This window comes from Pseudorasbora parva, chromosome 3 (genome assembly GCF_024679245.1).
Source record: "Pseudorasbora parva isolate DD20220531a chromosome 3, ASM2467924v1, whole genome shotgun sequence".
NCBI lineage: Eukaryota > Metazoa > Chordata > Actinopteri > Cypriniformes > Gobionidae > Pseudorasbora > Pseudorasbora parva.
Genome location: NC_090174.1, coordinates 22,580,777 through 22,603,061, shown reverse-complemented (window position 1 = coordinate 22,603,061; position 22,285 = coordinate 22,580,777). Strand labels below are relative to the sequence as shown.

The 22,285-nt window shown below is 38.7% G+C and overlaps 1 protein-coding gene across 1 annotated transcript in view; it reads left to right on the top strand.

Annotated features, from left to right (window-relative positions):
* Positions 1 to 22,285, top strand: part of setbp1 (SET binding protein 1) — a 97,660-nt gene that overhangs the window by 17,838 nt on the left and 57,537 nt on the right. Inside the window, exon 2 of the mRNA XM_067438160.1 lies at positions 19,300 to 19,932. Within this exon, the coding sequence (XP_067294261.1) occupies positions 19,462 to 19,932 (471 nt within the window). The 5' untranslated portion in view covers positions 19,300 to 19,461. The remainder of the gene's footprint in view (positions 1 to 19,299; positions 19,933 to 22,285) is intronic.

The following is a 22,285-nucleotide window of genomic DNA, read 5'->3' as shown; positions in this document are numbered from 1 at the left end:
TTTCCATCCCTGGTCTGTATCATCTCCGTGAGCTTTTATGAGGTTTTACGCATGCGCAGTAAGTTGAATTCGGTTTATTTACGTGTCAGTGTGGATGAGAAACTTTTGAAAAAAGTTAGTGTGACGGAGAAAGTTTTCTCCATTTTCAAATCATAGCCTATAAAAGATTAATATAGGCTATATGTAGCCTCAGTTACTGTCCTGCAGAGTTCAGCTCCAACCCTCATAATCAAGGTCTTTATAGCTGTGTAATTCGCCCCCTATATACCCTCATTCACTATTCCCTACATTGCTCTAATGTAGTTCACTTGAAGGGGTGAATGAAAACCAGTGAGTGAATTCGGACACCTAGTGTGGCGGAAGGACTGCTGCTTTTGCAAAGTTTCTGCTCGCTGTTTAATAATCATTTGAAATGTAGCGAACTGGCAGCCCCAGTAGTAATGAAAAGATTTATCTTGAACTGCCATGGAAATTAGCATGCATAAACTTTAATTAAACAATGTAATAATAAATTACAAAGGAATTTATATCTGTGTGATATTACGCTGGACCAGCGCGGTTTCGAATGGATGATTGATTCCTGCTGCAGGCGCCATCTTCTGGTGAGATACTTGAATTAATTCAGCACACAAATACCACAGTGCATTATGGGTATTCTCTAGCCGTTGAGTGTACATCTGTTGTACACTCGTTATTGTGGGATTGAATGAGTGCACTCAATAACGTCCACTATGGTTTTGGACACCACTACAAATGGCTGTCCCTTTTTATATAGGGGGCGATTTTGGTACACAACCTAGGATTACTAGAAACTTTTTAGGCAAGTGTTCAAGAAAGCATCTGTGGGTAGTCCAAAGCACGTGTCAAACTCTGCTACCGGAGGACCACTGTCCTGCAGAATGTAGCTTCAACCAGCTCCAAAGGTGACAAATTCAGTAGTGAAACGTAGACTCAACTCTACTGTGTTTAATGTACTAGCAATAAAATGAACGGAATAGTGGGAATTTGCACAGAGCATGTTTGTAGCGGGAGTTTGCCAGAGAGATGGTGTGTATGTGAGAGGGTTTTTTCACAGTGTGTGTGAGAGAGGCTACATCTAAACTAATCTGGATGGATGCTTTTGAAAACGCATCTTTTTTCTTTTTGGCCTTCTTTCCACTGAGTCCTGAGAAAATGTAGCTTGAAGTGAATACACAAGTGAATACATTTGACACAGCATTTTCACGTGATGCATATGCCATTTGAACCAATAGATATTTATGTGTATACTTGGCTGTATGTGATATTTACTTTCACAGTGTTGCTGAAGATGCATGTTCCTCTAAATGTTCTATCTATATCCTCTAAAGATGACTGAAAATGTTTTCGCAATTGCTGGAGCAAAGTATGAGGGTGATTGTTTTAAGACCGTACAATGAATGATGTTTTAAGACTGTACAATGAATGGTGATTGAGTTTCCTCTGAAAGCATCAGTAAGTTGTGAGAAGTGTTGCTAATAAAATGATCATGCAAAGAATAACATGACACATTTGTTATGTCTGGTTTCTCGGTATCATCTCTTTGAGCTTTTATAAGACTTAATGCATGCGTAGTAAAATGATTTGAAAATGCATCTTCCGACATTTCAGTGTGGACAAGAAACCTCTGGAAAATGCTTGAAAACATTACGTGTAGACAGAAAGCTTTTTTAAATGAAAACGCCATTATCAAATGTGTTTAGATTAGTGTAGACGAGACGCAGCCTGAGAGAGTGTTTCATAACTGATTTGATGTATGTAATTATTACTGCTTTGCAAGAACTCCAGCATTGCTCCTTGTCCTGCTGGGTATGAGAATTTCAGGCAGTTGTAGGACATCAACCTAACAGCATCACTGAGGATGGTGATGTGGCTATGATTTATGATTTGGGTATTGAAACGGAGAACTTCCTGTTAAATATATACACGAGAAGGGATCTGTTACTTTGTGTGGAAAACTGAACCTAAAGAACATCAATTTCAGCGAAAATGTTTATAATATGTTATCTTTAAATGATGCCTTTTTTTTATATTGCCCTTGATATCAGCTACTCACAGCAACTTATCGAGAGAGAGAGAGAGAGAGAGAGAGAGAGAGAGAGAGAGAGAGAGAGAGAGAGAGAGAGAGAGAGAGAGAGAGAGAGAGAGAGAGAGAGAGAGAGAGAGAGAGAGAGACAGAGAGAGAGACAGAGAGAGAGACAGAGAGAGAGACAGAGAGAGAGACAGACAGACAGACAGAGAGAGACAGACAGACAGACAGACAGACAGACAGACAGACAGACAGACAGACAGAGACAAGGGCTAGAAAGATCACTCAAAGTGTGAGTGCAGGGGGCATGTTAATTCAGAAATCTGCAAAATTCCAAAGAAAAGTGTACTGAACCATGTCAGTTTCTGTGCTCCTGTTTCTGTGTGTGTGCTAAAATGAAGAAAGAGCATTAATTTAGGATGGTGATTAAACTACCGGTGCATTCAACTGTTTGAACGCACACCTTCCCACCAAGGCGATATATGATATAAGCTAAAATGTAAAACATTATTTATATTCAAACATACTGAATAAGGATACATAGAAATAGTGAATGACACACGTCCACACAGCATGCATATTGAATATACTGTACTGTAATGTAAATGAGTCATGTCATTCCAAGGGTTAATTATTAATAATCCACACTACTTTTCCCTCAGGTGGAAAAATGGCAGTTATTTGGCATCAAATGCCAGGGAACGGCTAAAAACAACTCAATTAGGGAGCAGGACTTGGCTTATGTCGATCAAAAAATAAAAAAATACACATTACCGTCAACTGACACCTCAATTTTAAACATCATAAACCGTTTGAATTCTTAACGGTCCGCACCCAAAGTTTAAAACACACACACACACACACACACACACACACACACACACACACACACACACACACACACACACACACACACACACACACACTCAACATCAGTTTAGCAGCTTATTTTCGTTCCAAATCCACAAAAAGACTGCAATGTTGATGGTCGAATGATTCCTGATGCACCGACTTGCGCAGCTGCTCCAATGTGTGCTTAGAAGAGACCGTATTCTTGCTCCGGCACGGGAAGTCGGACAAAATCTTCATAGTTGTCAATTAAATGCCTGCGTATTTCGACATTGAACACAGCAGAGCTACTTTGAAAAGTGGAGCAAGAGGTGGTCAGTCAGTGTAGTGACGGGAAATCTTTTGGATAGCTCATGAGAAACCATAAAGAAATTTGCATTTTGCTCCTCATTCAAGTCAAATGCCTGTTTCACACAAAGTAACGAGCGCTGCTTAGAATGATTTGGCAAAAAAACAAACAAACATACAGAATAATATATTCCATATTATTGGCTCACAGTTTTGTGTTTTGTTATTTTACACTGGGCATGCGAACTTAAAAAAATATAGTGTAATTTTATACTGAAAATTTCAAAATTATACAGATCATTTTTTTTACAGTGTTCTATGACCTCAGTAAATAAAATTCACATTGTATATTTTTTGGGATAATTTACAACTGCAATGCACAGATCCTTAAAGCCTTGCATTAGAAAAGTGAAAACTGGTGGGAATAGAGAATGGCAGTAGTTACTGATCAGGATTGTTCAGTAGCATGCTCAAGGCTATGAGTCATGGTTTGCCCACAGTCTGCCGCCAAAAAAAAACAGTAATCTGTCTAGTAACTAACAACAAAGAGGGCAAGTAAACAGTACATTTAAAAAAGTATATTTGTTTAATTACGAGCTTTTTGTTGATTATAATACACTCACCTAAAGCATTATTAGAAACACCATACTAATACTGTGTTTCACCCCCTTTTCACCTTCAGAACTGCCTTAATTCTATGTGGCATTGATTCAACAAGTTGCTAAAAGCATTCTTTAGAAATGGTGGCCCATATTGATAGGATAGCATCTTGCAGTTGATGAAGATTTGTGGGATGCACATCCAGGGCATGAAGCTCCCGTTCCATCACATCCCAAAGATGCACTATTGGGTTGAGATCTGGTGACTTTGAGGGTCATTTTAGTACAGTGAACTCGTTGTCATGTTCAAGAAACCAATTTGAAATGATTCGAGCTTTGTGACATGGTGCATTATCCTGCTGGAAATAGCCATCAGACTAGAGAAAAGCAGAGGTTACTTTAACTGTAATGAAGAAAACAAAAAAGCTAATCGCGGACTGAAAGCAAGATGGCCAGAGCTGAAGGGACGAGTCCACAGATTCTTGAACTCTCTGCCGGGAGAGGCTCAGCAGCCGCACGAGTCAAACGCTGTGTGAATCATTCTCGGCTGCATATTTTACTACATGCCCTAATCATGCAGGCGCCCTCACCTCGTGGCCACTCGCATTGCTCGTGAACTGGAGCGCATCTCATCCTAATTTAACGAAACTCAGCGTACGCCTCGCAGACATGAAATAGATCTTAAGAAACTTAAAATGTCTTTTAACAATTTAAAACGAAAAGAAATAGGCTACTCTCTGATTATGTAATCCATGATGTGCATTTCTCTATATAGGCGCGTTCACTACGGAGATGGTGGTCGTCAAATTAATAAGCTAAAAATAACCCTGACGCACACTATGGTTAACCGAGTATTAACTGCTAAGGGCCTTGGTTAACGGTTAATGAAAAACTTGAAAACGTGCAGCCCTAATTGGCACTAAGGGGTGCCAAGAAAACATCCCCCACACCATTACACCACCACCACCAGCCTGCACAGTGGTAACAATGCATGATGGATCCATGTTCTCATTCTGTTTACGCCAAATTCTCTACCAAAGACTCTACCATCTGAATGTGTCAACAGAAATCGAGACTCATCAGGCCAGGCAACATTTTTCCAGTCTTCAACTGTCCAATTTTGGTGAGCTTGTGCAAATTGTAGCCTTTTTTCTATTTGTAGTGGAGATGAGTAGTACCCGGTGGGGTTTTCTGCTGTTTTAGCCCATCCGCCTCAAGGTTGTGCGTGTTGTGACTTCACAAATGCTTTGCTGCATACCTCGGTTGTAACGAGTGTTTTTTTCAGTCAAAGTTGCTCTTCTGTCAGCTTGAATCAGTCGGCCCATTCTCCTCTGACCTCCAGCATCAACAAGGCATTTTTGCCCCAGGACTGCCGCATACTGGATGTTTTTCCCTTTTCACACCATTCTTTGTAAACCCTAGAAATGGTTGTGCGTTCCAGTAACTGAGCAGATATACTCAGACCGGCCCGTCTGGCACCAACAACCATGCCACGCTCAAAACTGCTTAAATCACCTTTCTTTCCCATTCTTCAGGAGTTCAGGAGATTGTCTTGACCAGGACCACATCCCTTAATGCATTGAAGCAACTGCCATGTGATTGGTTTATTAGATAATTGTGTTAATGAGAAATTGAACAGGTGTTCCTAATAATCCTTTAGGTGAGTGTATAAGACAATTGATATTGCCTACTTGTATCATTGTTTTTGATGTTATTGGATTGTACAATTGTTTCAGCCATGCCCCTAATGTCTTTAGCACCTTGTCCCAGTAGTGTTGTCTGTTGTAGCAGCTCAGCCATTCAAGAAACTAGATTTCCTAACTGGCCTTGAAATTAACTTCATGGTCAGTCTCTTCTTTCACTGTGTGACTGTGTCTGGTAAAGGCGCTGGAATAGAAAGGATGGTTTTTCGACAGCAGATACATTTGGTTTAATTCTGTTCCAGTCTTGGCAACCTCACGCTAGCAGCGAGTGTTTATTTACGTCCCACCACTGATGTACAATATACTTTGTGTAGCCGCCCAAAGCTACGGCACATAGAGTGGGTAATTCAGCCGTGTCATGACAATCGATGTCTGCCTTGAACAAACATGGCCGGGATTGTGAAGTTTTCCTCCGTTTGTAGAACTGTGCCACTTCTGAGGGGTCTATTGATGTTAGCCAGAGTAGACGCCTTATTTGATTTAACAAAAACGAAAATCTGCTTGTGAGGGAGGAGTACAGTCTGTTCAATATGGTGTGCTGCTGTGTGCATGGGTGTTCGCTTGTTCAAGCTGACAAAACACACAAAATATGTCTTTCCGAATTTTTTTTTCTCCAGTTGATAGAAACTCCATTGAAGAGACTGTACTTCGGTCCCGCTCTCTTCTTGGCAAAAACAATTAGGCTGGGATTATATCCAGTATTTGCCATATTTAATTTCAATAATTTTAAATTAAAATAAATATTGCAATGATTTTAATGTGCTTTTTTTGGTTTGCAATAAAACAAACGTAGTGCTAGATCTGTGATACATCTGAATGTAATGGATTGTGGACCTAAAGTAGGGTGGGGACTTCTTTATCTATGGGTTGGTGATTGGATTTTGACATGTGGGCATTGTATAAAAAATGAATGCAAGCTTGCAGTCGATTGTGGATGGTTGGTCTCAGCATCAGACATCACGCCCACGGACCGCTGGCTGAACGTCTGATGCATATGGCACTCTTATCTGAAAACACTTCAGAAGTTTTAAAGTCATCATCTGATTGGTTGATTTCTACAGGATGTCCACAAAATGTGTTTTATGTACTTTAACGGTCCACCAAGAATGAAATGCAGTGACGCTAAACTCCCTTGTGCAAGAACAACTGTCACAATGAGCGCTTACCAGGAACAACTGAACGCTAGATTTTTAAAAGAATGTGAGATTAATAGACGGTGGTCAGTCTGTTATTGCAGGGACATCGACTTTTCATTTTCATGCCCATCTTCATGATATGGAACAAAACAAACTGTGATTGGTTCCTTTACATATCAGACAAATGTCCTCGACCGGCCCACAACCAATGAAAGCTGCGAAAGAGGCTACTCGAGACTATGGAGGGGTGGGATTTTTTAACAGCCTAAATGATTGGCAAAGTTTTGCGGTTGTCACAGTGAGAAGTTTTCTCCACAAGATCCAGTTACGACATTTTGATTGAAAATTACAATGTCAAAAAAAGAAAGATGTGCATGAAGGAATTGTTCATTATCCTTCCTTGCGTTGATTAGTAACAAAAACACAGTCAGTTTAAATCATTTCTTTTGCAAACTGTTTATTTCTGTATTCAACAAATAATATGGGTCATTAATTTGTTGCACGGCCCTATACACCCCAATAAATAGAGCATAATAAAAAATGCACTAAAGGCATCTATGTGACCATTTAATGGACACAAATACTCATTGGATATAGGATAAGAATGAAGACCGATTGCCTCCAGGGATAGGAGATAGGAAACTTATTGAACAATTATTGTAAACAATTGCGAATGAAAATATGTTTATTTCACAGGAGGTGTAGTAACTGCATCCCGTTGGTATCTTATCAAAAAGATGATGATAAAGCTACTTAGAGTTTCCTCTGTGTTTTCCACTGGACCTCAACAAAGTGTGAGCACATGGTTGTTTGGCAAGGCTATTTGTGAGTCTACCTCAAGCCTGCTCTCTGTTCATGACCTTAAAAGGGACGGGGATAGAGAGGAATCCTCTCACCACCGCACACAGTCTTGACGCCCGACTTCAGATTGTGTCAGTTCAAAAAACAAGTTGTTAGAGCACAGGCTTACTGTACAACTCACTTGTTAAAGGGTTAGTTCACCCAAAAATGAAAATTCTCTCATTAATTACCCTAATGTCGTTCGACACATGTAAGACCTCCGTTAATCTTCAGAACAGAAATAGATAAAAGATAGAAAAATATAGAAAAAGATAATTTTGTTGAAATCCGATGGCTCAGAAAGGCCTTCATTGGTACCAATGTTATTTCCTCTCTCAAGACCCATAAAAGGCACTAACGACGTCGTTACAAAGCCCATCTCACTACAGTGGCTTTGTTTTGCTTTTGTTTTGCTTAACGTTTTTGTACGCAAAAAAAAATTAATAACGACTTATGGGCCGATTTCATAACAAAGTTTTGAACGATTCAATATTGAACTGTTTTCAGTTTTGAACTGATATCTACATAGAGGGTATGTGGCTTATTTAAGGGCAAAAATTGTCCAGATACAGTTTTACAGGTCGATTTACAAACCTATAAATTGTCCCTGGGATGTAATGCTCTGTTTTTGCCTTTTTTGGAAGAGTCATGAATATTAATGTTGAGCTCTGCTCTGATTGGCTTATTTCAGCAGCTCACAGCACAGTATTTCCGCTGTTCAGCGAAGTGGCTCATGAGTCCTGACTAGGGCTGTGCGATTAATCGAAATCGTAATAAAATCGCGATTTGAGCATGTGCGATTTCTAAATCGCTTCATAGCACGATTTTTTTCTGCTCCTGGCCCCAACCTCCTAGTATGCTATCTGAACCAATCAGAATGCAGCGTGCCTAAATTGAGTGCGAGAACGGAACAGACCGGGCATAACACATCAACATATGAAATAAAAAAAAGATTATAGGCTAATATTTAAACAAACCCTAATTAAATACGCTAGGTTTTCTTTAACCCATGGCCGATGAAGTCGATGCATTCTGATGGACATTGTCCTTTAGCCTATGGCAGCGGATATAACTCGCAGTACAATAGATATTTTTAGCCAGATATGTTAGCAAGACATTATTATAAACTATAAACTGTCTACTTTTATTTGTGTAGCTTACACTCACAAGGCCGTTGATTCAGAGAGCGGATTATTTTGCATGCACTCACCCCAAACGCCCTCTTCATTTCAATAATATATATATTTTTTTCCTTCTAAATTCAGTTCATATTTCTATAAAAAAAGAAACAAAAATTAACGAAATCTAACGAATTTCAATGCCAAAATAACGAAAAAGAAAAAAACCTTTGAGTTACCCCCATGCAAAATCAAACATTTCGTTCTTCTAATTTTAATTAATATGTGGATAACAGGCCTATCCTTCCATTAAAAATAATGTCTATTGTGGTGCTGGGAAACTAATCAATTTTGTAGACTTTAGTCTGGGTTGTTGTTTGTTTTTGTTGTTTTGATTACTCACATTAATCAGTGATGCAGGTTGATCCAAAATGAGCGAGTGCCTGCAGTCATCACCCGTGGTGATGAAATATTTTTAATGATATTCGGGTCGCAGTCGGTCGGGTCGTTTGAAATAAAGATGCCAATTAAACCTTTGTAATTTATATAGTAGCCTACTAGACACAATTTACTATGAAATCCATTGATAAGGAGGATCCTCTGCGTTCCAGCATAAGTGCAGCCAGTGACGCACATTCAGCTCCGCAGGTCGAGTCATAGAGGCGAGAATTAAACCAGCTCAACCCAGGGATGGTCGATTCAATATTATTTCTACACAGCGCAAGGAAAGCTAAAAATAAGTAGGCTAATCTTCTGTTTTAGGCCACCAATGGCACCTGATAGCCCTTTTAACCCCTTTTCTGACGCAGGACAAAATGCCCGTTTGGCGATATCCCACGTTGCAATGCCATTGTACCATTTTAATAGGCTACTTTTAAACGCAGAGCTCAGTAATGTCAGATTTATGTATTTTCTGAGAGGGGGGTGGGATAAGATCCCTGCACGAGCCTCATATCTAGGCCCTAGCCCGGCCTGTGTCCGACAGCTTATCAAAGTTCACGGCCCGAGTCCGACTGAAGCCCTTGTTTTTTTTTGTTTTTTTTACATTGTTGCCGCCATTAAAATAGTTCAGTTTTGTTTTAAATGTCAAAGTAGTTATATTTCGTTTCATTTCTTTATTAAGTTAATTTAGAACAATGTTTAGAGCAATTTTTTGTTTGTTAAATTAAAGTTGTAATTTTTTTAAGTGACGGCCAGCAACCGACAGTGAGTTAACCGCATGTTTAATCAATTTAGCCTCTTGAATCAGCTCTTGACTTGTCTTGCCTATGATAAGATCCATAGATATAACACTTCAAGCATCACAATGTTAGTTAATTTAGCCTACTATTACCACCACAGTAAAAGGCTTTTTTTTGACGAGCTGGGGCAGGCTGATGCTGCTCACGGCTCTCGCAAACGAAACAAGCTAAATAAAAATCTCTTCATTTAACGTAGTTCACATCAATGAAAGCAAAAGTTTCATGATGCATTTTATTCAGCAGCTCATTTCAAATTCAAAGACCGCAATATGAGAGAGCGACCGAAGCACTGGTAAGATAATTTAGTCTAATTAATAAATATATTTATATATTTTATTTATTAATTTAGGCCATTTGTCTGTTTTAGAGACGTGTTAACTTTTCGATAAAGCTCTAATTTGTTTCCTTTGGAAATATGTTTCAATTTCACACAGAATAACTGTAAAGCATATTTGTTTGTGTCAAAATCGTGATTAAAATCGAAATCGGGAAAAAAAATAAAAAAATTGTGATACGTTTTTTTTGTCCATATTACACAGCCCTAGTCCTGACGGAACACAGACCGACTGAATGACACTTTAAGCAGAACATCTCAAATGGAGATTGATAAAATGCATCCTACTTGTTTATTGGTGTTTTCATATCATCCACGAGCGAGAAAGAGCTTGCGTAGTTGCGGTTGTCAGATTTCAGTTATTTAAATCCTCCAAACAGAGCTTTTCTGTAAAAATAACACGTATACTATCCGGTGTTTACCTAAACATGTCCAATCTGGCAACCATATGCACGCGAGCTCTCTTGCGCACAGATGATCTGAAAACACCAATAAACAAGTAAGCTGCATTTCAGCAATCTCCATTTAAGATGTTCTGCTTAAAGTGTCATTCAGTCTACATTTTAAACTTGTCTTTTTTTGTCAACGATATTGCATGTTTATATAACGTTAGTCACAATGTAGGCTACGCAGTGACTGTGATGTACTCGGAAATACAAGCATGCAAAAACATCGTAGTCAGTTCTCAAAAATATAAATATATAACTTATATTTTTACAAAATGAATGTCATTTGAACTTATATGAGGGGGAAAAGGTGACGTTTCCTAGAAGGATCGAGTGAATCAGTACTTACTGCTTGCAGGAATATAGTTGCCCCTTTCTTCAGTTAAGGATGCTAAGTGAAGCTTGTTTGAAATGGGGCGAACAAACGAACGATTTTGAATTAAATTGTTGTGGTATCCAATAATAAACCTCAACCATTTTGACATATGAAAAGTCCTCACGTCTCCTGCACAGCCTGAACATGGCGTATGTTATAAGAGCTGCCGTTTTTGCTATCCTCAAGTGTCGTTTGTTTATCTGCAGTTCCGAAGATTCCATCAGTTCCGCCTGACAATGAACATGTTTGGACGGATGCAAATGTTGAGGGCATGCATATAAATGATCCCCAACGCTTGCGTCACGGTTGGCCTTATGTTGAGAAGCACTTATTTTTCTGTGGTGTTTTTGATTTACGAGATTAACATAAGTAGGAGGCAATGGTGTTTGAGACTCACAGTATGTGATGTCCATGTACTGAACTCTCATTATTTCACTATGGCAAGGTTAATTCAATTTTTCATTCTAGGGCACCTTTAACAATATAAACTCATATTAATCATCAGGGACCAATTGTCAGGTTTTTTAGGTCAGATTTCGCTTGCCCTGCCAACATCTTCACAGATAAATGTGTATTTTCTAAAAAAATATTTTAAATAAAATATACATTCATGGGCTAATGGTATTTATATATATATATATATATATATATATATATATATATATATATATATATATATATATATATATATATATATATATATAATGAGGAATTAATATATTAACTCCATAAAGGTAGTTATAGATGCTCTTTTGATGAAAAACAATTATTATATCAATTATAATTACTATCAACTTTACTTTTCTACAGTTATGTTCAGTACATCACACAAACCTGTTTTTAAGGCATCAACATGTATGTATAAGATTTAGTGACACCACTGCACTGGCCTGAGAGGCCATGTGGCAGTTCTTTCATCCAGCTCCATGTCAGCTAGGTTGTTAAGCTCTGATTACAGTTTATTTGTGTACTTTTCAGCAACTGTTGTAACATTTGATTGATATAGTCGTAAGCCAGTTGTGCTGAAGAAGATGAATTCGTTCAGATAATTGCCCCCTGATGCTCTGATCATCTTAATTGAGATGCATCAGAAAGGAGGGCAGATCAGTATGTAAAGCCCCTTGAGTATGAGCGTCTGAATATAACCCCCCATTGAGTCTGCCACAGGCAGTGCTGCTGACACAGAACTGCTTTATGTGTTATAGTTACCCACGGTCTGCCCGGGGCATATTTGTGATAATAATAAACCTGTTTATGAGCCGACTGTTTTCTTACACAATTAGAGTGCAGTTAGCATGCCCACTTGACAGGGCTTTCTGTTACATAAACTGGGTGCTGGGGTTTAGTATCGTGCCAGGCGCATTATTTTGTGTGTATGGGTTAGACTTACACAACCAGGAATCACACTGAATCAAGAAAATCTCCAGCCTTGATTATTGACTGGCTATGTGAACAATTACAGGTCCTTCTAAAAAAATTAGCATATTGTGATAAAAGTTCATTATTTTCCATAATGTAATGATAAAAATTTAACTTTCATATATTTTAGATTCATTACACACCAACTAAAATATTTCAGGTCTTTTATTGTTTTAATACTGATGATGTTGGCATACAGCTCATGAAAACCCAAAATTCATATCTCAAAAAATTAGCATATCATGAAAAGGTTCTCTAAACGAGCTATTAACCTAATCATCTGAATCAACTTATTAACTCTAAACACCTGCAAAAGATTCCTGAGGCTTTTAAAAACTCCCAGCCTGGTTCATTACTCAAAACCGCAATCATGGGTAAGACTGCCGACCTGACTCCTGTCCAGAAGGCCATCATTGACACCCTCAAGCGAGAGGGTAAGACACAGAAAGAAATTTCTGAACGAATAGGCTGTTCCCAGAGTGCTGTATCAAGGCACCTCAGTGGGAAGTCTGTGGGAAGGAAAAAGTGTGGCAAAAAACGCTGCACAACAAGAAGAGGTGACCGGACACTGAGGAAGATTGTGGAGAAGGACCGATTCCAGACCTTGGGGGACATGCGGATAGGGATGGCTCGATACCATAGTTTTGGCTTCGGTACGGTACCACAATCTAATACCGAAGTACCGATATTAAATCGATACCACACGGTCTGATATTAGCGCGGGTATATTGCACGCGAATGAGTACAATTAGGCAAGTTTTGAGTTTATAAAGTGGGAAATTACCACAAATGTTTATTAGTAAATTAATCAGCAAAGCTTATCACATCAAATCAGTCATTTGAAAACTTTCTTGCGAGAAATAATTTCAGGAAAATATCTCTCAAAATGAGCAAATTGCTTCTGGTTTCAAAAGACGTCGCACTACACTAAAGCAATCTGCACAATTCGATTTAACATTTCACACTCGTCTCGGGATGGAGAACGGAAATCATTTAAGTGATTTTATAGCATTTCACAATAACAGTTACAGGCGTTATGAGCTCATAACAATGACACACACACACACACACACACACACACCTGTAACTTAAAGCTCGCATGTTACACATTAAGTTTCCTTAAACAGTCAAATACACAGAATTATGTACAAATGTCCGTCTTTAGTGAGTATTCACATAAACACAGGCGGTTGTGTCTAACGCGGATGTAAATAGTGTAATAGTACGCATGCAAATATTATGAGATCTAAATGTCATTGGTTGAAACGAAAGCTGGAGATTGTGATATTCAATCTTATGTTAGGCTGTGTGTGTGTGTTGATCAGTGTTAAAAGAAAATAAATGTCTAAATGAGATGGTTTGAATGATCACTGACCTGTCGATCTCTTCAGAAGTCTTAAAGTCAGGATAGTGACAGATGCTTGGCTAGGTTTGATGGCTCTTCATCAGTTTTATAAGCAAAGTAATTACAAATTACACTTCTACTCCTCTCTTTATTAATTCGTTTTGGGCATCTTGAGTGAGATTCGAATGCTTTATCCATTTTGTTCGTCTGTTGTTGTCACATTTGGCGGTTGTTTCGGGTCAGTTTGTGTAGCGCGCTGCCATCTAGCGGTGAACTTCGGAACAGCAGCATATACCGAAATGTGCAAAATCATGATATCGTACCGTTTTAAATAAAATATATACCGGTATTTTTCCAGTACCGGTATACCGCGCATCCCTACCTGCGGAAGCAGTGGACTGAGTCTGGAGTAGAAACATCCAGAGCCACCGTGCACAGGCGTGTGCAGGAAATGGGCTACAGGTGCCGAGGTCAAGCCACTTTTGAACCAGAAACATCAGCAGAAGCGCCTGACCTGGGTTACAGAGAAGCAGCACTGGACTGTTGCTCAGTGGTCCAAAGTACTTTTTTTGGATGAAAGCAAATTTTGCATGTCATTCGGAAATCAAGGTGCCAGAGTCTGGAGGAAGACTGAGGAGAAGAAAATGCCAAAATGCCTGAAGTCCAGTGTCAAGTACCCACAGTCAGTGATGGTCTGGGGTGCCATGTCAGCTGCTGGTGTTGGTCCACTGGGTTTTATCAAGGGCAGGGTCAATGCAGCTAGCTATCAGGAGATTTTGGAGCACTTCATGCTTCCATCTGCTGAAAAGCTTTATGGAGATGAAGATTTGGTTTTTCAGCACGACCTGGCACCTGCTCACAGTGCCAAAACCACTGGTAAATGGTTTACTGACCATGGTATTACTGTGTTCAATTGGCCTCCCAACTCTCCTGACCTGAACCCCATAGAGAATCTGTGGGATATTGTGAAGAGAAAGTTGAAAGACACAAGACCCAACACTCTGGATGAGCTTAAGGCCGCTATCGAAGCATCCTGGGCCTCCATAACACCTCAGCAGTGCCACAGGCTGATTCCCTCATGCCACGCCACACTGAAGCAATCATTTCTGCAAAAGGATTCCCGACCAACTATTGAGTGCATAACTGAACATAGTTATTTGAAGGTTGACTTTTTTTGTATTAAAAACTTTCTTTTATTGGTCGGATAAAAACGTTTCTTTTATTGGTCGGATGAAATATGCAAATTTTTAGAGATATGAATTTTGGGTTTTCATGAGCTGTATGCCAAAATCATCAGTATTAAAACAATAAAAGACCTGAAATATTTCAGTTGGTGTGCAATGAATCAAAAATATGTGAACGTTTAATTTTAATCATTACATTATGGAAAATAATGAATTTTTATCACAATATGCTAATTTTTTTTAGAAAGACCTGTATACTTGCAGAAGTGAATGCCAACCGTCTGAAACGAATGCACAGGTTACTCGTCTGAACAAGAACGCTCCCGAGTCCGTGTTCTTCACACTGTTCATGTGAATCGAGGCATAGTTTGGCGCGCACACGCAAAATACCGGCAGTTCAATAGAGAGCGCGCCTCTCTTAAAGGGGCCACACTATATTCCTTCTCATGGAATATGGACCTCCTCCGGGCATGGTGTGGTACTGGTGTGCTCACAGGTCCGCATGACAGCTTTCACATTACCAATTTTTCATACGAACTGTGCCCTGTTCTGAACTAAACTGCCAGTAATACTACCTTTATTTATAATGAGAGAAATCCCTGCTTATTCTGAATTTTTACACTAGGCTTAAGAGACATGAACAAGTTCTTTGATAAACATCTATGACCTTTGATACATGTCTAGTCTTCATACTGTTTTATTGATTATTATTGAATAAGTATTATATGGTTTCGCTAATAATAAACATTTGCATAAAGCATGCATATTTGTCCATATACCCATGTTGATTAGAGTATTATAAACTTAATTCAAACATAATTTAAGATACATTTACAACAAATAAAAATGTGCGGTTAAATTGCGATTAATCGCGAGTTAACTCATGACAATCATGCGATTAATCACGATTAAAAATGTAATCGTTTGACAGCCCTACTATTTTTATCATGTCAGATACATTTAAGGGGACAAGGGCTTCAGCCATCCGTCCACTCTCTTCCGTGAACTGAAATGAAGTAGTGGGCTGTACTTTCCACACGACTGACATCAGGTTCAAGTACGCCAGGTTGGCTGGTGATTTTGTTGCCCACATACCGCTTCCCATGGCCGAGACTGGTATTACGATACCTGACGGGCCGGGGCTAGTAATGCTACTAAGTAATGCTAGCTAATTAAGGTTGATATTTCTGCAGCACTATAACTTGACATTTTTTAATGACATCATCACCCTTATTTCTTCTCATTCTTTTGATGCGTGTAGGTCATTTTTTGGATATTTTGACCTCAATTTTTACACATGGCACCTTTTAAGGAACCATATCATTACTGATTAAAATGTATAGAAATGTATATTGTCAGATCTAGTGTCCGCACAGCTGACATGCCTAACTGTTGTAGCACGAAATAGACGTTGAACACAGTCAAAACATGTCATCGGTGAAGCGCTAATTAAAAAAGTCTATTTTGGTCACTGATGTTGTTGGCCCTCAAAAAACATTTTGGCCTGAAAAATGCTACTGGTAGTCGACTTGGAAATAGTCATTTAATTGTGCAAATTTTATGTTTTGCTTTATATTTTTAAATTACCGTCATGTTAAAGGCACAGTATGTAAGTTTCGCCGCTAGAGGTCAATTATTCAAAACAAAGGTGTAGTTGATGACGGCGTGAATGAGTGTGGAATCATGGGGGCTATTAAAATATATACTATATTAAATCATCTCTGGTGTTTCCATGGTTTCTACAAAAAACATCAGTGACAGGCGACGCAAGGACACGGTCTAACACTGGTTTAAATGGATGATTTCACTGGATTTAAACATTGTCGGAAACATTTGGGATAATGTATACACAGGTCAGCAAAATATATAACATTGTTCTAGTGGTCTTTTGATATTTTAATTAAAAAAATCTTACATATTGTACCTTTTTTTTCTCTGTGGCACTCGCAGCGGGTTCAGAGAAATTTCCACTGGGAAGATGAGCAAGGTCAGGGAGTATTTTGACAGCCTACTCAGAACTTTTCTTCTCTGTCATGTCAAACTAATAACAATTAAGCTTGCTTTTAAGCCTGGAAGCCCTGTTTCTGCCCCCGAGTGAAAAAATGAAACGAGTTATTGACAGATAAAAATTATATTTTCAATTTCAATTAAGGCTTGGTTACTCAGACAGGGTTTAGTTTAAGCTGGTATTAGGCCTTAGTTCAATTAGGACATTTTAGTAGCTTTTTATAAACGTGCCTTAGTAAAAACATTGCTGGTGTGCATCTTGAGACAAAACAATGACTGACATATTTTAAGGTGGTAGTGCAAGTTGCTTTCAGTTCAGAGAACTTAACAAGTTTGTTGGTGAAATTGTGAAGCATGTAAATGGCAATAAACTTAAAAATAAAATAACTTGTTTTAATGACAGATTTATTCAAACATACATTAAATAATGAAGACATACGTATTAACAGGTTAACAAAATTAATGAATATGTAATATAGTGCATATATTAAGAAAAAATGCTCTTTTCTAGCGGGGTTTTTTTCTGGCTAACTATGAGTTTATAGACATTAAGCTTTCTTAAGTAAATGTAATGTTAAGTGACATTGTATAGCCTACTAGCTTTTTTATTGACGTTTAACAGTAAAATACTGTATTATCTAAACTGTAAGGAGAGGCTTCCATAGTTAACCATGTTTGTACAGAATAACATTAAGGCCTTAAAGAGACCGTTGTCAAATGTTTTTAGCCGCAGTGTGTACGTGGCCATAGTGATTTATATCACATTTTTAGTTGGTTAGCCAAATACCTAGAACACCCAAGATGCATCTGGACACTGCTCAGAGGTATATACAAGTGAGATAAACAACTTGGTTTCATTGAGAATTTGTGAATGGCTGTGTTTGAGTCGGCACAGGCTGGAATGAGAAACATGCCATTTTGACTGTCATGATATGATGGATAGATAAAGCTGTTTAGTCTAGCGTGGATCCCGGCCGTCTTGCGATAGCGGCCGTTGTTTTCAGTAGCCTCTCATCTGTCACCTGTCTGGCAGTTGAAAGGGTAAATGACACTGAGCTCTGTCTGACAACAAGCCAAGAGCAGATGAGAGACCGAGTTCGATGCTCTGAACCCTCAGTCGATATACATCAGTACTGACATCATGCGGCTGATGCATGGAGAATGGAAAGTTTGTGTTGATCTCCTCTCCAAAATAGAAACTGCTTATTTCAAGGATTAGTGTTAAATTTACCACTGTCCACCATTCTGGCTATTGTCAACTTTGTTTTGTCAGGCTTTACTGTGTGTGTCTTTGGGCCTTGACATAGGTATGACATAACATTCACATGCCATCAGTCTGAGCCAGTCGGAACGCTTTTTAGAATTATTTTTAGACCTAATTGTGCTGTCAACGGATTGCCTCATTTCATTTGTTAACCGTGGTTTGTTTGGACTGAAATAATTGATATGTTGAAATGATGCTAACTTCATTCAATGCCCAATTTGATGTGTGCTGTGGAGGTGTTATATTCAACCCTAATTGGGCTTTTCCAGGTCTGTGGTCGCTCAGGTTGTGGTTTGTTTGATGTCTGGAAAGTGTTTATCACTGGGCCAGAGGCCTCATTTGTTGACTTTCACACCGTGACTAGGCTTACTCAACTGACCACTAAAGCAAATGAGCTGGTCAGCAATGTAATTATGGTGTCAGGGAGTTTGCCTGGAGCCAGCAGTACAACTGTTTCAGGTTGAAGACTGTGTGCTTAAACCCCAATCCTGATTAATTGGCGGTTTAACAAAGACACATTTGTCTTGTTCAGTAATTCGCCTCGCCCACTTAAAGAGGAATTACAGTACTGAGGAGGTATTTCATCACTACTTACAGGTTCTGATTCCATGATTAAGTGAGCATTAGATGATGGTAGAATGTAATGTAAAAACATGGTTAAAATTAAAGACGACCAATAAAACAAAATCTTTAATATCATCCAATATCTTATATGGTTGAGATAAATCACGTATCTCTACCAAAAGTCTGTTTAATTATTTAATACACATCTATGTTTACCTCACTGGAGTTATGAGATTTGTCTGGAGCGGGGCTACCCTAGCACTGTGTAACAGAAACAGAAACAAGTCCTAACAATACATCTTGTCACTTGTTGCTACTGGTTAGAGCAACAGAAACTCGGATTGACCCTGAAACAATGGGATTTAGTCTTGTCGCTTTATCTTTCTGGTTAGGACATGTAAGTGAGAATGTGATGTAAAAAAATGATTTGAGACCGACATTTTTCTTGTTGTTTTACCATCTCATATTTGTCTCATATTTGAATGTGTTTAATGTTTTAATCAGCTAATAATTTGCCCTTTTTTATACTCTACTTTCAGTTTCACCTGGGAAAAACTCCAACTTAGCGAGCTTTATAAGATTCCGGAAGCAGTAGAGCCAAAAGCCATCCCTCTCTGATTCAACTCAATCACCCGGACTGTGCCCAACTGTCCTTTTGGGTCCCTGTTCCCTGATTCTTGGACCAAGATTTGAGATTGTCAATGGAGCAAAGAGACCTTAATCGGACGGCTCGGCCCAAAGGAAACGAGGAGTTCTTCTCCACTGTGACCACCATCAACAGAGCAGACCTCAGTGAGGTTGGTCTCCTCGCCACTCCGATGAAGAGCCTCCCTTTACCCGGAGAGCAACAGGAACATGAAGAGGACGAAGACCTCGGTCTGGGGAAGGACATGGAGGTCACTTCCAATGCGGACAGTGAGAGGTGGGGGCAAGGAGATGTGCTGGAGGAGCAGGAGTTCTCCATCAAAGAGGCCAGTTTCTCAGAAGGCAGCCTGAAGTTGAAGATCCAAACGACCAAGCGGGCAAAGAAGCCTCCAAAGAACCTGGAGAACTATATCTGTCCTCCTGAGATCCGCATTACCATCAAGCAGCCAGGAGAACAGAAGGCCGCCAAGCAAGCCAAGAGCGGCAAGGGAGGGAAGGAGGAAGATAAAGGACCGCCCAGAAAAAGGGTTAGTTTCGTCATCGCTGTTTAGAAATACTGTTGTTTTCTTGTGTCATGTGATCACTCTTTTGTGTTGATGTGATATGGCATTACAGCAATAGCCAGCACGGACCATAGTCAGATTAGATGCCATATTGAATTTGACTGCAGTCTATCGAACCATGGTACGCTGATAAAACATAGAAAATGTATTTCCTATGGAAACCTGTTTATATTTTTTATAGCTTTTTTCATTAACACAATATTTATTTTGTGAATTTCAGGGATGCAAACAGCGCGCTTTTCGACGCCTCTCGCTTTTTTCACGTCAGTTTGGGTGACTTGTGTGAATTGTGCAGATCCAAGTTTTTTAAGGGTGGGGGGGTTACCTCTCTCTTTTCTGACCATACATGTGTTTGCATCCCTGGAATTTATAATGTGATTTTGTGCATCATTTATGAATCTGCAATAATTAATATGAACACCTCACAATTTTAATAAAAAAGTGTGAATGGCAAAAATTATTTTGTAATAACTTTTTCTTAAGCCTTCCATGAAAGGAAAGGCTAACGAATAATTTACACAGAAAAATGATCATTAGAAAAGCTAATTTCTGTATAAATAATTTATGTGTAAATTTGCTTTGAGCTACATATCCCTTCTCTCTCTCCCATCCGTGCCTGTCAAATTAACTATGGCATCTGACTTAGGTTGTTAAGCTAGCTATATAATAACTAACCACTTAGACCACTTAGGTACTTCTGTACATTCTATCATGCCAATTACAGCTTTCAAGCTCATATTCTAAATTTTGTGAAAATTGTGTTTGACATGGCCTTTTTGTTGAATAATCCACACACTATTTGAAGTCTCTGCTCTTCTCTTTAATGAAGAAAAATCTGATTTGTGCTGGGCATAGATGATTTCCTGGGCTTTCAGCTTTTTGGCTGCTTGTCAAATGAAGTGTGTCCAGCGTGTGCCATAGAGTAACGTAACAGCTAGTCATTAACCTTTTGTGGCATTTAGACTCAGCGAGTTCATTGACTTACATGTAATCCAGATTGCTTGAGTGTAAAGGGCCTTTTTTGAATATTTCAGACTGTTTTTTTTATTTGGGATAACCAAATGAAATTAGATTTTTGGATGATATAGCAGTACATAACTATTCTTTGATGTCTCTTGGACTACCATGCAAATACTAGGATGTCCTAAATGACTGTTTTCAAGGTCACAAGATAGATCTGTATAATTAGGCTGGTTCTGAATTAATTTGATCCTGATCAGGTGCATTTGAGATGATGGGTTAGTTCACCCAAAAATGAGATTTCTCTCATGTTGCCTCAAACCCATAAGACTTTGAGCCACAAATGAAAAATATTTCAATGAAACCTGAGAGAATTTTCATTTTTGGATGATCTAACCTTTTAAAGCTCCCCGTGGTGAAAATCAAGTTTGTAATTTTGTTTATATGTCTATTGCCCTAAAAGGACGGTAATTTTCTAATGTGGACGTCTGTAAAAATACATTTGCATGTCACCTCAGTGATAAAACTTGTGGATTCGGATGGTGGTTTATTCACGTGGAGGAGCGAGTTTTGTGATCCTGCGCACCAGGGAGCACTGGTCTAATGATCGTCTGCTGTGAAAATGTCATATGCTTGGAATAATTCAAATAAAATCATATTTAATTTAATAATAGGAAATTAGGAATTATTTAATTATTTAAATCTGTTTAAAAAAAGAAAGATGTCATTTTAAAATGTGGAAATGAGTGGATAAGTTAAGTTAATAGAATGCTGCAGATTGAACCTATATAACGTTAATTACTGCCATAATAACGGCTCATTTCAGATGTTTACGTGATTTTCTTCTTTTTCTCTTTTGAGCGGTGATGAAAAATGATTCTTCTAAATACTTTCCAGCTTTTCAGTAATAAAAGTGTAGGCTAGATCTTTAAAATGCATCCAAATTATACGGTGCTCTACAGGAACCAAAAAGTATATAATCAGTTCATTTCGAAGCAATCTCTTCTTGAAAACTCAGAGCTGTGGATTCGGACGGCAATTAAATCACCACACAACCTTAGTTTTTGTCGAAAAACACTAGGTAATTCAGCCAGGGATTTTTACTCTGGTGATGGGAGAAATATACTGACATTCTAGATTCGGAAGGCAATAAAATCACAGACTAGCCACTGTAAATTATACAAATTCCTTACGACCCCACGAGAAACAATTACCGCTGAATAGGGCTTATGTGTTGTTTTTAATATGCTTTAAGACAAGCCATATGCAAATTCATTAGTCAACACCGTTGCTGAGTATTTTCTCCTTATAATTGCTGTGAGCCAAAAGCCCTTTTCGCACAGGATTAGTATTATCT